Here is a 17158-nt window from a genome sequence, read left to right as displayed (position 1 = left end):
ACAGGGAGGGGAACAAGGGGGGGAACCAGGGGGGGAACAAGGGGGGAAACGGGAGGGAACAAGGGGGGTGAAAAAAGGCAGGGAAACAAGGCAGGGAAACAAGGGGGGAACAAGGGGGGGAAACAAGGGGGGGAACAAGGGGGGCGAACAAGGGGGGGGCGAACAAGGGGGGCGAACAAGGGGGGCGAACAAGGGGGGCGAACAAGGGGGGGCGAACAAGGGGGGGCGAACAAGGGGGGTGAACAAGGGGGGCGAACAAGGGGGGATGGAACAAGGCAGGGAAACAAGGGGGAGGAGAAACAAGGGGGAGGAGAAACAAGGGGGGAACAAGGCGGGGAGACAAGGGAGGGGGAGAAACAAGGGAGGGGGAGAAACAAGGGAAGGGGGAGGAAACAAGGGGGAAACAAGGGGGGAACAAGGGGGGGTGAAACAAGGCAGGGAAACAAGGGGGAGGAGAAACAAGGGGGAAAAACAAGGGGGGAAAACGAGAGGGGAAAACAAGAGGGGGAAACAAGGGGGGGGAAACAAGGGGGGGAAACAAGGGGGGGAAACAAGGGGGGGAAAACGAGGGGGGGAAACGAGGGGGGGAAACGAGGGGGGAAACGAGCAGGGGAAACGAGGGGGGGAAACGAGGGGGGGAAACGAGGGGGGGAAACGAGGGGGGGAAACGAGGGGGAGACGAAGGGGGAAACGAGGGGGGAAACGAGGGGGGAAACGAGGGGGGAAACGAGGGGGGAAACGAGGGGGAAATGAGGGGGGAAACGAGGGGGGAAACAAGCGGGAAACAAGGGGGGGAACAAGGGGGGAACAAGGGGGGGAACAAGGGGGGGGGTGAAACAAGGCAGGGAAACAAGGGGGAGGAGAAACAAGGGGGTAAAACAAGGGGGGGAGAAACAAGGGGGGGAAACAAGGCGGGGAAACAAGGGAGGAAACAAGGGGAGAAACAAGGGTGGGAACAAGGGTGGGAACAAGGGGGGGTGAAACAAGGCAGGGAAACAAGGCAGGGAAACAAGGGTGAGGAGAAACAAGGGAGGGGGTGAAACAAGTCAGGGAAACAAGGCGGGGAAACAAGGGAGGGGGGAGAAACAAGGGAGGTGAAGAAACAGGGGGGATCAAGGGGGGAATCAAGGGGGGGATCAAGGGGGGAATCAAGGGGGGAAACAGGGGGGGAACCAAGGGGGGGAACCAAGGGGGGGAACAAGGGGGGGAAACAAGGGGGGAAACAAGGGGGGAGAAACAGTGGGGGAGAAACAAGGGGGGAGAAACAAGGGGGGAAACAATGGGGGGGAAACAAGGGGGGTGAAACAAGTCTGGGAAACAAGGGAGGGGGAGAAACAAGGAGGGGAACAAGGGGGGAAACCAGGGGGGGAAACAAGGGGGTGAAACCAGGGGAGAAACCAGGGGGGAAACCAGGGTGGGGAAACCAGGGTGGGGAAACCAGGGGGGGAAACAAGGGGGGGAAACAAGGGGGGGAAACAAGGGGGGGAAACATGGGAGGGGGAGAAACAAGGGGGGGAACAAAGGGGGGAAACAAGGCAGGGAAACAAGGGGGGACCGGGGGGGGCCAAGGGGGGGAAACTAGGGGTGAATCAAGGGGGGAGAAACGAGGGGGGAAACAAGGGGGGAAACAAGGGGGGAAACAAGGGGGGAAACAAGGGGGGAACAAGGGGGGGGAGAAACAGGGAGGGGAACAAGGGGGGGAACCAGGGGGGAAACGGGAGGGAACAAGGGGGGTGAAACAAGGCAGGGAAACAAGGGGGGAACAAGGGGGGGAAACAAGGGGGGGAACAAGGGGGGCGAACAAGGGGGGGGCAAACAAGGGGGGCGAACAAGGGGGGCGAACAAGGGGGGCGAACAAGGGGGGCGAACAAGGGGGGGCGAACAAGGGGGGCGAACAAGGGGGGCGAACAAGGGGGGATGGAACAAGGCAGGGAAACAAGGGGGAGGAGAAACAAGGGGGAGGAGAAACAAGGGGGGAACAAGGCGGGGAGACAAGGGAGGGGGAGAAACAAGGGAGGGGGGAGAAACAAGGGAAGGGGGAGGAAACAAGGGGGAAACAAGGGGGGAACAAGGGGGGGTGAAACAAGGCAGGGAAACAAGGGGGAGGAGAAACAAGGGGGAAAAACAAGGGGGGAAAACGAGAGGGGAAAACAAGGGGGGGAAACAAGGGGGGGAAACAAGGGGGGGAAAACGAGGGGGGGAAACGAGGGGGGGAAACGAGCGGGGGAAACGAGCGGGGGAAACGAGGGGGGGAAACGAGGGGGGGAAACGAGGGGGGGAAACGAGGGGGGAGACGAAGGGGGAAACGAGGGGGGAAACGAGGGGGGAAACGAGGGGGAAATGAGGGGGGAAACGAGGGGGGAAACAAGCGGGAAACAAGGGGGGGAACAAGGGGGGAACAAGGGGGGGAACAAGGGGGGAAACGGGGGGTAACAGGGAGGGGAACAAGGGGGGAACAAGGGGGAACAAGGGGGGGAACAAGGGGGAGAAACAAGGGGGGAACAAGGGGGGGAAAAACAGGGGGGAAACAACGGGGGGGAAACAACGGGGGGGAAACAACGGGGGGGAAACAACGGGGGGGAAACAACGGGGGGAAACAACGGGGGGGAAACAACGGGGGGAAACAACGGGGGGAAACAACGGGGGGGAAACAACGGGGGGGAAAACAACGGGGGGGAAAACAACGGGGGGGAAAACAACAGGGGGGAAAACAACGGGGGGGGAAACAACGGGGGGGAAAACAACGGGTGGGGGGAAACAACTGGGGGGAAAACAAGGAGGGCGAACAAGGGGGGGCGAAACTTGGCAGGGAAACAAGGGGGAGGAGAAACAAGGGGGTGGAGAAACCAGGGGGAGGAGAAACAAGGGAGGGGGAGAAACAGGGGGGAGAAACGGGGGGAAACCAGGGGGGGAAACAAGGGGGGAAACAAGGGGGGGAAACGAGGGGGGAAATGAGGGGGAAACATGGGGGGATCAAGGGGGGAAACAAGGGGGGAAACAAGGGGGGATACAAGGGGGGATACAAGGGGGGAAACAAGGGGGAAACAAGTGGGGGAAACAAGTGGGGGAACAAGTGGGGGAACAAGTGGGGAACAAGGGGGGAGAAACAACGGAGGGGGAGAATCAAGGGAGGGGGGAGAATCAAGGGAGGGGGAGAAACAGGGAGGGGGAAACAGGGAGGGGGAAACAGGGAGGGGAGAAACAGGGAGGGGGGAAACAGGGAGGGGGGAAACAGGGAGGGGGAAACAGGGAGGGGGGAAACAGGGAGGGGGGAAACAGGGAGGGGGGAAACAGGGAGGGGGAAACAGGGAGGGGGAAACAGGGAGGGGGGAAACAGGGAGGGGGGAAACAGGGAGGGGGGAAACAGGGAGGGGGGAACAGGGAGGGGGAGAAACGGGGAAACAGGGAGGGGAACAAGGGGGGAAGCAATGGGGGAAACAAGGGGTGGAAACAAGGGGGGAAAACAAGGGGGGGAAACAAGGGGGGAAAACAAGGGGGGGAAACAAAGGGGGGAAACAAAGGGGGGAAACAAAGGGGGGAAACAAAGGGGGGGAAAACAAGGGGGGGGGAAACAAGGGAGGGGGAGAAACAAGGGAGGGGGAGAAACAAGGGAGGGGGAGAAACAAGGGAGGGGAGAAACAAGGGAGGGGGAGAAACAAGGGGGGGAAACAAGGGGGGAAAACAAGGTGGGGAATCAAGGGGGGAAACAAGGGGGAACAAGGGGGGAACAAGGGGGGAAACAAGGGGGGAAACAAAGGCGGGAAACAAAGGGGGGGAAACAAAGGGGGGGAAACAAAGGGGGAAACTGCAGACATCCGATTGTCTGCCTCCCCTATTATTTTCTATAAACCTACAGCCAATCTCCTCACTCCATTCAATGGGACCCTCAGAAGGACCATTCATATTTGTTACATAAGACGTCAAAATAATATTGCCAATGACATTGAAGATGGGGATGCCGAACCTTGTCCATGTGAACACTGGCTCATTTGGTAATTCATTGGCACGCGGAGACACCATGAGGACATTGTAAACTGCTATGCAGCAACGCAAGTCTCCTTTTCAGCATCAATGAGTGAGATGATGGGCAGCTGGTCACTAGGGGGTATGCAAGGGCTGGTGTTGGGGTAACTCTCCCACCCTGTGTGGGGTGTTCGCCATCCAATAATTAGATGAGATTGGAAAGTGATGAGGCTTTGTACATGCTAATCTCTATCTCTGCTTTATTTCATACAAGCTCAAAACCCAAGTGCACAGTGCCACCCTGATGCTCCTACGTTAGCTCCACTTTAAGAAGGACACCGCTTTCATTTATCTTGGGTAAGCGTGAAAGATAGAACCATTGAGATGCAGTTGTCATGGGGCAAAACAACGGGATTGATTCAGTGATATCACATATTTTAATTAGTGAAATATCTAATTAGTCTTATAATGAACTAAATTTTCAGGGAGCAAATCCGTTACAGACTTCAATTAGTTTTTTTCTGTGTTCTTGCTTCAGTAGAAACTGCCAGAGTCAAATCCACAGTTGTAACTTCCAAAGACTGGTCTCATCAAAGATCCAAGACAAAATGTTTCCTGCATGAATGTGAGACTGGGCTACTCTTCCTGCGGTTATTTTGAAGGAAGGAAAAGCAGGAAGTGTTCTTGAATGTCAGCTGACCCCCGATTCAGGAGCCTTGCACGTCTGGTGTGTCTGGTCCGGCGTGATTCACGTTGGGACATTTTATCCCCCCCCTTTTAAAGAGGTTGAATCCCACCTCGTCAGCGCTGCCAGCGTCGGCGGGAAACACACCGGTTTTCCCGCCGGGGCCAGCACGCAAGTACAATGAAATGAACAGGGCACACAAACAAACCAGACTCATAACCCGAGAAAAGTAGGGCAATTGCGAGGATAAAAAGAGAACCGATTAAGGGACAACAGAACTGAATGCAAAGCGCAAGCATAGACGTAACTGGGATATTCTAGCTGGCTGAACCTGCATTGAAGGGGAGGCGGTGGCGTAGTGGTATTGTCGCTGTACTCGTGATCCAGAGACCCAGGGTATTGCTCTGTGGTCCCAAGTTCGAATCCCACCATGGCAGATGGCGACATTTGAATTGAATAAAAATTTGGGATTAAGTCTAGTGATGACCAATGAACCATTGCCGATTGTCATGCCTGGTTCACTAATGTCCTTCAGGGAAGGAAATCCGCCACCCTTGCCCGGTCTGGCCTACATGTGACTCCAGACCCACACAGCGTTGCAGCAGACTCTTAACTGCTCCGCTCCGAAATGGCCGAGCAAGCCACGAAGTTCAAGGGCAATTGGGGATGGGCAACCAATGCTGGCCCAGCCAGCGACACCCACATCCCAAGAATGAATTTTTAAAAAGTATCACGAGACTAGAACATAAGAGTGTGTAAGAGATGGCTGAGGTAGGACGGGGATGAGCCCAGGGTGAGATTGTATACTTTTCTTTGCTTGTTTTCTAAAAGTCTGAGAAAGGTGCACCCCTTTCGCCGGACAGAGGCTCGTTTGGTAAATATAGTTCCTTGTTCCAAGTCCAGTGCAGGTAGGCTGGATGATGGGGGCAGAGCACACTCCAAAAGTGTGCCTTGCAGAAGCTGTCCACATGACTTTTGACGGCACACAATATAATTAGTATCTAGGGGCACCACAGGGTTACTGTTTATTTATTTGCTAAAACACCAAAGTGTTTTCCACATTATCAAGCACTTTAGGTGTCTCCTGTGCATACGAGTTATTATGGGATATTGTCAGAGGAAGGGATGACTGGGCAAAATAAGGAATTTCATGTCTAAATGGTCCTAGAATTTGATAAAAGAATCAATAATGTTTTGTGTGACGAGCACATTTCAATGTTACAGTTCCTCAGGTGCTAAATCTTTTATTCTTTCTGAGAATGTGGGAACCACTTAATCGTCCCCATAACCTGAAAGTCTTCATGCAGGCCACAACAGGTCTTTAAATTACTCTGCATGTGCGGCCGTGCAAGACCGCTTAAAGTGGCTGCAGCATGGGGATATATCGCCCACACACAAATATTACAGGGAATGTTGGCACTGCCAGAAATGCTACTTTTAATTCTTACCCCGGGTTGCCCTGATACGTTGGTGGTGGGGCTTCTTCTTGAACCACTGCAGTGTGTATGTTCCAATTCCAATTCTCTTCCCACATTGAGGCAGACATTCGTCCACATCTATAGCTAGTAATTTCCAGAACAGGGGCGAAATTCTCCGGTATCGACGCGGTATGTCCGCCGACTGGCACCAAAAACGGCGCAAATCAGTCGGGCATCGCGCTGCCCCAAAGGTGCGGAATCCTCCGCATCTTGGGGGGCCGAGCCCCAACCTTAAGGGACTAGGCCCCCGCCGGACGAATTTCCGCCCTGCCAGCTGGCGGAAAAGGCCTTTTGTGCCCCGCCAGCTGGCGCGGAAATGACATCTCCGGGCGGCGCATGCGCGGGAGCGTTAGCGGCCGCTGACGGCATTCCCGCGCATGCGCAGTGGAGGGAGTATCTTCCGCCTCCGCCATGGTGGAGACCGTGGCGAAGGCGGAAGGCGGTGGGCCCCGATCGTGGGCCAGGCCACCGTGGGGGCACCCCCCGGGGCCAGATCGCCCCGCCCCCCAGGACCCCGGAGCCCGCCCGCGCCGCCTTGTCCCGCCGGTAAGGTAGGTGGTTTAATCTACGCCGGCGGGACAGGCATTTTAGCAGCGGGACTTCGGCCCATCCGGGCCGGAGAATCGCGGGGAGGGGCCCGCCAACCGGCATGGTGCGATTCCCGCCCCCGCCGAATATCCGGTGCCGGAGAATTCGGCAACCGGCGGGGGCAGGATTCACGCCAGCCCCCGGCGATTCTCTGACTCGGCGGGGGGATCGGAGAATCTCGCCCAGGTCACTAATCTCTTACTGCCAGCCACTGGCATGTTTGGGAGAATTTGCAATTTGGCAGTGTGTGCCATTCAATACAATTGAAAGGCATTAGAGGGGTGTTAGAAGTCAACCATGTTAATGCACGACTGGAGTTACATATGGGCCAGACAGGTTAAGGTTGGCAGGTTTTTCCTTCTCACAAACTAGCTGGGTTTGGAAACAACAATTAAAAAATAAATCCTTACATGGTAATTGGCCGTCACCACCTGCACCAGCACCTATTGTCCATCCCGAATTGCCCTTGAACTGAGTGGCAGTTAAGAGTCAACCACATTGCTCTGGGTGTGGAGTCACCTGTAGGCCAGGCCAGGTAAGGACGGCAGATTTCCTTCCCTAAAGGGCAGTAGTGAGCCAGATGGGTTTTTACAACAAACCATTCATGGTCATCATTCGGCATCCTTTCAATCCCAGATTGTTTATTGAATTCAAATTTCACCCTGGAATCTTCCATGGTGGTATTTGAATCTTGGTCCCCAGAGCATGACGCATATATATATTATTTCTTTTTAAAGTTTTTTTATTTTTATTTTATTCCATTCTTAATAGTTACAAAGCCAATGTGAAGAGTGGACAGGGTAAGCCCTTAATCCATCTCTTTGCTTGCTCCAAACACAAATTCAAATTGAATCCAATTCATGGTTTTCACAAGAGACACACAAGATCCAAACTTACAAGAAAAGGAATTGCACCTCATCATGGGCTTGATCTGACGCTTGATCTCGGCCAAAAGACCGGGATATGAAATATTGGCAGTACAATCCATGTAGCAGTCTCTGGTTGGACAATCGAGTGGCCCAGAACCAAGATCCTGCACTTTCACACCGCTTTATCTTTTCACTGGCTGCAAGACGTCATGTAGTCCAGTGCAAGTTATTTCCTCGAAATACCTGGACAATCCATGGGGCCTCCTAAAAAAAAAAACTTCTAAAACTCTTGAGTTGAAATTTTGGATTGTTTGGAGAGCGTGAAGCTCTGTAGATATTTCCAACCACTGTCTTTGGTGTACCAAGTGATCACCGAGCTGAGATCAGTCACGGCGCAACGAGTGTCTGCAGATCACCATCAGAGGTAGCACCATCAGACCAGCACATGAAATATAACTGTGGCCTGAAACTTGTGAATCATGAGAGTATTTTATGATGAGTCATGTCTACCTCAATATCTCTTCATCTAAAACTTGGGAGATCGCTCCTTCTTAATCCTGGCTGAATTCCGGTTGCAGCAACATGATTTGGGGAGATCAAAACTTCAACGCAACAAACCCGGAATCTGATCAGTTTGGAATAATGGGATCGAGAGCTCACAACTGGAGCTAATCAGGGCAAGAAGGCCAGCAGGCAGCTGGCGCAGAGCGTCTTTTACTGGCACTGAGAGACTGATATCTGAGATGACACAACCACCAGGTGAAACAAAAATGACCAAGGCGTTTGCCAGCACATTCGCTATATTAAAACATGTAGAATCCAATGAATTGAGCTCTTACTGTCAGCTATCTCATATTCAACATAAATGTGCATGTCCATTCGGTCAAACTCCCAACTGATATTTGCTTGGGTTGCGGCTGAGGTAATGTTCGTAATTACTGGACGAAGAACCAGGACTAAGTAGGCAACAGAAGAGAGAGTCACATGAAAAAGTACAATACCCAGTGCATTAAAAACAAATACATAAAAACGTATCAGCAGTGCAGAGACCAATTTCCTCTGCAGTAGGTCAGTGGGCTAAAGTTCTTCAGCCTTGAAGTTAAGCCATGGAGTGACGGATGTCTAAATATTTAATGGGTTCCCATAAAATTCTCTCCTCCGCTATTTTCACAGAAGCTCATTTCAACTAAGAATTATGGAACTTGACTGTCAAAACAGTGCAGGAAAGACTTCCATCAAAATGCATTAAACACCCCATGACATAACTGCAAGGCTTCTTGTCCCTTTGCACCAGAGGGGACTGCGGGCCTGGAAATTGTACAGCACACAATACGTGACGGGACAGTCCTGAGACGGTTCCTGGGCCTCTTTGCACTAATTCGCAGTACATTGGCTCCACGCTCAATTTGTGTTCAGCTGCTCTGGGGACAGGAACTGCTTTTAACCGGAACCACGTCTGTCTGAACTTCTAAATGAAGGTAGTGCGTTCCTGCTTCATTAATTGCTGCTCCCAGGGCAGGCACAGAAGTGGTTTGGCTGAGGGAATTCATCCAAACTCTGCCCTAAAGTGGTTTTGCCTGCGTTTAGAAATAAAGCGAATTGTCTATTGATTTCCCTGCCCCATTTGCGCACTCGCCTTTCGACCTCTAACCAACTCTGGGCTGGGGGAGGGGTTACTGGGGCATTGCGGCATTGCTAGGGAGCATTGGGGAATTCATCTGCTATCTGGAGATTACCCTCAATCTAACAGCAAGGCCTCATTAGAATCGCCTCTCGTTTCCTGCCAAGCCAGGGCGTGGGTGGGTGGGGGATGCAGATTGATATTTAGGGGGGGGGGGAAGAGGGGCAGATTGACAATGGCAGGAGACCTTGGAGACAATCCCTGGCAATCATGGGGTAGGCCAAAGATTGGGAGTTGGGCTTGCTAACTGTGGTTGTAGTTAGCGATGGGTATGATCAGCAGAAGGAGGCCACAGTGCTGTTTAAGGGGTCGAGGAAGACGTGTCAGGAAAGCCGTTGGCCTGCAGAGCTGACAGCTCGCTTCCCATCTCCTGAGCCGGCAACAGTTACATTTCAAACAGGCCCCCAACATGCTGGTTAAGAAGTGGCCCGCCTCTCCAAGAATGGACACAATCGTGCGGAGAAACGCATCAGTGCCAACAGGTATAGGTGGAGCTCGTTTGTCCTGCTTCAGTAACATCTAACCTCAACCTTCTCCTGCCCATCATGGGGACTGGGGTGGGCAGTGAAGGTGGAGTGAAGGTCAAGGCCATTGTAACTGGGGCTGTGTACATGTCGAGTTGTTTGCCAAGCTTTGGGTTTTTCAAACTAGGCAAAAGACTTGCAAAGCAGGACACTGCCAGACTCTTGTCTGTAGCACACCCAAGTGGTGTGGAGAACCAGGAACTTTGAGAACTCACTTCAATCCCACTTTATTTGCATTTATCTTAACATAATTATCCTTTTGGAAATTAAACATACTGGGTGGGATTTTCAGGCCCCACATGCCCAGGGACCGGAAGTTCCCACCCAAGATCAACAGATCTTTTGCTTGTCCATCAGATTATCCATCCTGCGTGTGACGGCCCCCAACGCTGATGGAACCGGCTGATTTAGGCCACAATCTTCCTCTTAAAAGTTGGGTCTCACCCAATTCTGATGATGGGTTTCACTCAATCCTCAGAGGCATGCTCCAGTTCTGACCAACTAGAATTTAATAGCACAGAGGAAAGCTCCAGACATGCCTCGTCCCACTGTATTAAGTTACCAGCACAACTTGGCTCCCTCATGTCTTCATCTGGCTTCTTCCCCTAAAATCCATCTATGCTATCCCACGAAACTACTCCTTGTCGTAGCAAGTTCCACATTCCCATCCCTCGGTTATTCAATTGATTATCCTCAAGCTTTTTAAAATTACACAGTGAGGTGGAACCTGCAATGCATGGCCTGGCCTGAAAGGTCAGTGGGAGCAATTTGTAAAAGGAATTGGGTAAAAAGTTGAAGGGAAAAGGCCTATGGAGAAAGTTGAAGGGAAAAGGCCTATGGGGGTGAGGATGATTGGATAGCCCCACAAAGAGCCGGCACAGGCACGATGGTCCAAACGGCCTCCATCTTCACTGCATCTGAGGTTTAACGATGGACGCAGTGATGGTCACTCAGTTATGATGGAGGGTGGCAGTCAATTATCTGGGGCCGGACCTAATTCTGATGGAGAGCTCCCTACTTTTCCCCCTTTCAGACGTTGGACCACCCTTTGCATAACTTCACCATTTATTTTGACCTTAGACCATGAACTCAAGTATCTATCTCCGACCATGCCATATATTGTATTCTTCCAAATGTACAGTAATAGAAGCATCATGTCCACTGCAAGAATGTGGATGAGGGCTGTCAAAACTTGCTCTGGCTTTCTTCATGAAAAGTGGTTGAGCAAAATTCAGGACCAGAAAGCCATGACAGCAAAATCTGCCCTACATTTGTTAAGCAATATACACTTGGAAGTTTTGCCATTTCTTTTTAACTCTTTTATCATTAATTTATTGTTTAACTTCTCCCCATGCTACGTAACACTGGCCAGCTCAGTAGCCGTGACATTTGCTCTTAGCTACCATTGGCAGTGACTTATGCAATGTTAGAATTCATTCCCTTTGCTTGCTGCCTTACTGAATGATTCCGCAGATATCCGGACACCTGCCCACTGGAGTCTGGATAAATGCAGAAGGGGATTCTCAGTCGACTGAGCGTGGAATATGATAGGACACCAACACACTGGACCATTATTGTCATCTCCCACTGAAACGTATGATCATGAGATTTCACCATTGCCACACTGTACTTCAGGAAATTTCCACATCATACCTTAGCCAACAGTGGCTTGCCCACAGAGCTATCTACTCCAACCCCACTTCTCTACCAGTGACAACTTTTTCTTCTTCTCTAAGTACTTAGTTCATTGATCCTTAAATGGGATCAGCGTCTAGGCTTCGAAAACTATCTGTGGTTTTGAGGTAATTAATTCATTACCTAATAACCCTCGAGTGGAAGACTGGTGTCAATCATGAGGCTCAGCCATCTTGTTACTGAGTCACCGCCCAGTAGAAATAATCTTCTCCTATTTATCCTCTCAAAATATGTCAACATTTCAACCACTCTCTCTATTAGAGGTTCCTGCTTAGGAATGGGAAGGGATAGAGTTTGGGAGTGCAATCAAGTCTGGTGCGAGCCCAAAATTAAACAAGGTCGTTATTTAGAGTTAGTATAGGAGAATAATGAGTTTGGATCAAGCAGATTAAATGATGGGTTGCTTTGGTATTTTTATAGGTGGTTCCCGGTCAGGTGGAACATGGAATGAAGAATGGCAAGGTTTGACCCCCTGTTTAATCCATTTGAACCAGTTCAATTCAAACCAGACATTTAAGCCAAGTCGCCCCATCCCTAACATTCATCCCCACACAATGATCAGTTTGTAGGCAACACAACTTGGTATGTTTGTTGATGCAAATAACAGTGAACAACATTGACGTTTTTTTCACAAGAAAAGCAACATTGAAGTTGTATTCATAAGAGAGGCAATACCCTTCATTACTTTAACAACAGGGATTATTATATCTGGTTTCAGTAATGGAGACGTTGAAGATATTCCTGGAGCAGCAGAGAAAGGAAGAAAGATAACAAGTGAGACAGAAGGAAGGAGCAGTAAATGCAGTAATATAATCATTTGGAAACTTGAGAGAGAGAGACAGTAGACACAGGGTAAAAGTAGGAAAACGCAGAATGTGCCATTTTGGATTATCAGTGAATCATGCTAGGTTTCACTTCACAATAGGGTTGCCAACTCTTTTTGGACATGTTCCTGGAGATTGTGTCACATACCTTCCCAACTACACCCACACAGCCTTCCTCATGACAAGCAGCCAAAAATGGCTTGAAAGGAAATAATTTTTTTTTCAGAAAATAAACGTCCCCGTAATTTTTCTCCACGTTAGCTCGGAATCTCTGGAGACTCCAGGACAATCCAGGAGGGTTGGCAACCCAGTGGTCAGTGTTAAAAGACCATGCCTCAGTGGGATGGTGCTAAGCAGGGGCTCTGCGTGACCCAGAGTTGGGACGGATAGAGGAATCCAGAGAGCCCCACACTATAGCCCCAGCGCCTCCCCGAGCAAAAGCCCAACCCCCCCCACCTCCGCCAGGGATACCGTTTCGAAACTGAATGGGTGAAGTCGGTCTCACCCCTGGAAAATCATTATTCAGCTTAAGGAAAACAATACCAGAAGCAAAACTACTGTTAGAAACTGGGCCTGTTAAAATCTAGTACACTCAACTGAAAGTTCATGCACGCTCAAGAATTAAGGCATTTGCTGTTAATCAAAAACAAAAAGTGCGGTTAGCAATAAACAGCGAGGCTGCACAAATTCGGGAGGCTGCAGTGCTATGGATTAAGAGCTGACGGCACATTCAATACAATCTACTATTTTTTTTCTTACAGGCCCTGCTGGGTACGGTTGCATACATTAAGGCGCACGATAAAAATAGAAAGAACTAAAGGAGCTGGCAGCCTCAGCTCCACTACTCCGACTAATGCACCCCAAACGGTTGCAACTCAAACCCAAATGCACGGCAAACAGGCACAAACTCAGAAAACCATGCAGGTTACCTTTGCCTGCCCCTGGGACGCTTTGATAAATCCCTGCCAATAATGAAAGAGAGAAAGGGAGGGGGGGGAAAACAATAAAAAAAACACAAAACTGCATAATTAGGAGTACACTGGGAATACATTGGAAACATGCACAGAGAAGGACAAATTTTAAAACACGTTGACACTATTAACAAATTCGACAGAGTCCCTTTTGAAAAGAAATATGTGGGCTTGTAGTGCCACAGTGGATAAACAACATGCAAATATTATTTGGGGGAGGAGCGGAAGAAGGCAGAGATTCTTCATGGATCGCAGAGAACAAGTGGATCAGACTGGCTACCTGTGATAAATCCAGCCTAATATCCAGTTCCACTGACTGCAACAGAGTGAACACATCAAACTGGCTGTGTAACAGCTCCCCCTCCAGAGGAATCCCACCCGAGACAGGCTTCCACCCCAATTAATAATAATAATCTTTACTGTCACAAGTAGGCTTAGATTAGCACTGCAATAAAGTTACTGTGAAAAGCTAATGGAAGCTTTAACCCAGTGAAAATGAAAACCATCAAGATCTTCCTGCTCCTATCCCACAGTGTAATTTCAGGGAAAGAAGCAGTATCCACACGGTCCAATGGGAGTAACCAAAACAATTAATGCAATCACCGAGAGCTCCTCTGTCGGCGCGCGATGTACTGACAATTCCCAGGACAATTCCGGCTCCTCAACTCTCAACACTTGGTGATCCCTTCGACTGCATTTCTTCAGGCAAAGCAACGGAGTATTACAGGTAGTGGGGATGGCTTGAGGTATTGAGGGTCAGGAATCAGTAGGCGTGCTGGTTAGCCTGGAGATTTGCAAACTATCCTGCAGTCTTCTTCCACTTCATTTTCATGGATGCAAAAGGTCATTAATTTATGAATGCTAGGCAACACAGCGGGATGGCTGGAGCAGGTACTTCTGGCAACAGCACAGTTCTCAAAGCTTCCTATACATTTGCTAGTCTCCAAACTGTGATCATCCAACTGGCCCATAACATCAAATTTGGCCTCTTTGTGGCAATGTGCTTGAAGGAACGCGAGGCGATTTGCTCTGGAATCAGAACATCCACTGAAATCATTCAAACCTTTCAAAGAGTGGTGGCATTTGACCGGTCAGATTAGACCATTGGAAATACCCCACGTTTCCATTGAGTGTTGTGTCCGTGGAAACGGGGAGTACTGATGTTTCCAATGGACAGTGAATCTCAAAATAGTCTTGTTTATGTTTTTTTCAAAAAACATTCTTTTTTTCATCTAAACCTAACTTAATCCAAACACCCACAGGGATAAATAAGCAGCCTTCAATTCTGGAGGTAATCAACCCCAGCAGTCTCTGAACGCAACACCGCATTCAGCTAATTTCCCGAGCACAATTGAGACACACGTTCGGAAACTTTATTGGCCATGTCTTGTGGTTAAAATGTTGGTAAAGCTGACTCTGTTCCACCCAATACCACTAGGAAGTCCACTCATTGTTTTATGCTACCACTAGACGCGAGGCTGTGGCTGAGATTACAGGCTTCTCCCCAAATCCGCTACCCAGCATGCCTCGATGAAGAACATAATCATCAGCCTTGGGACTGCCAGCTGGAACCTGAGGCGGACAAGGTGCCAGCCCTGCACTGTTCGCATTTCCCAGGCCACCTTCAGAGTTTCCTTCCCCCTCTCCTGGGCAGTTTATGTTGTGGGGGTATAATTTCTAGTTATTGCCAACTGCACTTGTCCACCGCACCAATATTACCCTTCCCCTCCTCCCACCCCCACCATGTGCCATGTGTGGCCATTCACGGTCATTCTTCATGTGTCAGTCCAGACAATATGTTTTTCCTCAGGAACTGGTACGAAAGCTTGCAAGTTCCTACCACCCTGACAGTCACACTGGCGGAGAGCATAGCTCCCGGTGGGACCACCCAAATCAGATAGGTTGGAGGGCAGAAATTAGATTCATGCCAGTTCTCCCATCCTCCCGGTAGGAGGTTGCGATTTAGGATTTAAAGTCCTCCATGTAAAATGCCTGTCATTGCCAAAAAAGCCCCGAGACCATTCTGTCTTAAAGGTGCAAGTGTGAACAGCAACTGACAAGTGCCACCGACTGGATATAAAGCTGATCTCAGTCTGGACAAAACAGCAGTGGGAGAACTTAGTTGCCTCAATTGCCACCGGAAACAGCAGACTCCAGTTCACAAGCATCACAGGATGGTAGCTGCGATAATGTGCCCTCACAAACAAGATTCCTATTTCTGTCCTTGTCATGTACATATGTAGACTGCGCAGCATATGTGTGTGTGTGTGTGTGTTGGGGAGGGAGGTCACTGCAGAAGGAAACTTTGGGTGATTTTTTTTTCCCATTCTCATTAACCCAAATGCATCCTGTCCAACTGCGGCAAATCAAAACCGATTGCTGGACCAGTACCTACCAGTCCACATGACTCCTTACCACAAGGCCGTGACTCATTTATCACTGAACCGGTTGAGGACTGAACCTTCCTCTTAAGAAAAAAATCAGAAGACTTGAATGAACGCAGAAATTCGAGAAAGCTTTAAAAAGCAGAGACAGAAATCATCACTGACAGTTGAGAACAAGGTCAAACAATCCCTGGGTGCAGGTGTACCTTCGTCCATGACAGTAATGGCCTCCTCGGTTAACTTGCTGCCAGCTCCCACGCTGGTAAAGGCGTTGAGATAGAACTTGTAGCGAGTGCTGTTGTTGAGGTTTTTCAGAGTCCAACTGGTTTCATTTTCTGCAGGGATTGTGATCTCCACCAGAGGGCCCAATTCATGCGTACTGTTAACTGAAAGGAAACAGGCAGATAAATTTCTGTGTCGGAAGCAAGTTTGATCGTCACGTCAGGCGCCAGTGACAGCTTGATGATTACATGCTGCCATTAGCCAGTAATTAATGCTTTACAGTATTCCAACGGCAAACAGCCCTGCACATCAATTTCAACATAATTCTATGTGTTTAACGTTCCATTAGCAGACCTTGCTACATTTCAGCTGTTGCATCTTGTGTATGCAAATTCCCTGCAGCTGATTAGCTCGAATGTTGTAATCATCAAAGAGCAACAAATCACAACTGAAGGTAAAGGAATGTAAAAATCTACCCCAAAGAAGTAAAACTCCAGAGGACCAACTCAGAAAGATGTGCAAACAGCAAAGTCTACAGAAATGAGTGTGGAGCCATTTAAACCACCACAACTATTTATTTAAATCCTTTAAACTTAGCAGTTCATGCCTGTGATCTTGCCCCTCCATTTCCCTGGTTCTATAGTTGCTTAAACGCTGTTCATCTCTAAATATCTGCCAGTTCTGATGAAGAGTCGTCAAGCTGAAATGCTAATGCTCTTCCTCTCTCCAAAGGTGCTGCCTGCTGACCTGTTGAATGCTCCCAATCAGCTCCTGGTTATGTTACAGATTACTGTCTTTTGCTTTTGTTTCATTGTCTGCAGTGGTTCGACAAAACTGAAGCCACGGTTCTGACGTAGGAACTGGAATATACCATGCAGCCTACTCCCCCAATCTATTAGTTTATGAACAAAGAATAATACAACACAGGGGCAGCACGATAGCACAGTAGTTAGCACTGTGGCTTCACAGTGCCGGGGCCCAGGTTCGTTTCCCCGCTGGGTCACTGAGTGGAGTCTGCACATTCTCCCCGTGTCTGCGTGGGTTTCCTCCGGGTGCTCCGATTTCCTCCCACAGTCCACAGACGTGCAGGTTAGGTGGATTGGCCATGCTAAATTGCCCTTCGTGTCCAGAAAAGGTTAGGGGGGGGGTCATTGGGTTACGGGGATAGGGTGGAAGTGAGGGCTTAAGTGGGTCGGTGCAGACTCGATGGGCCAAATGGCCTCCTTCTGCACTGTATGTTTTATGAACAGGCCCTTCAGCCCTCCAAGCCTGTA

At 49.9% G+C, this 17158-nt stretch overlaps 1 protein-coding gene across 40 annotated transcripts in view; it reads right to left on the bottom strand.

Annotated features, from left to right (window-relative positions):
- nrcama (neuronal cell adhesion molecule a) overlaps positions 1-17158 on the bottom strand; it is a 529817-nt gene that overhangs the window by 31659 nt on the left and 481000 nt on the right. For 30 of the 40 annotated variants that reach the window (XM_072484330.1, XM_072484333.1, XM_072484335.1 and 27 more), the window contains 4 exons: positions 15869-16048; positions 13237-13269; positions 12159-12224; positions 8423-8539 (listed from right to left, as the gene is read on the bottom strand). In XM_072484330.1, the coding sequence (XP_072340431.1) occupies positions 8423-8539; positions 12159-12224; positions 13237-13269; positions 15869-16048 (396 nt within the window). The remainder of the gene's footprint in view (positions 1-8422; positions 8540-12158; positions 12225-13236; positions 13270-15868; positions 16049-17158) is intronic. The other 10 variants (XM_072484348.1, XM_072484350.1, XM_072484351.1 and 7 more) reach the window with 4 other exon arrangements.

The sequence above is a fragment of the Scyliorhinus torazame genome, chromosome 19, assembly GCF_047496885.1.
Source record: "Scyliorhinus torazame isolate Kashiwa2021f chromosome 19, sScyTor2.1, whole genome shotgun sequence".
NCBI lineage: Eukaryota > Metazoa > Chordata > Chondrichthyes > Carcharhiniformes > Scyliorhinidae > Scyliorhinus > Scyliorhinus torazame.
Note: the sequence above shows the minus strand (reverse complement) of the source record. Positions and strands in the feature narration are given on the sequence as shown.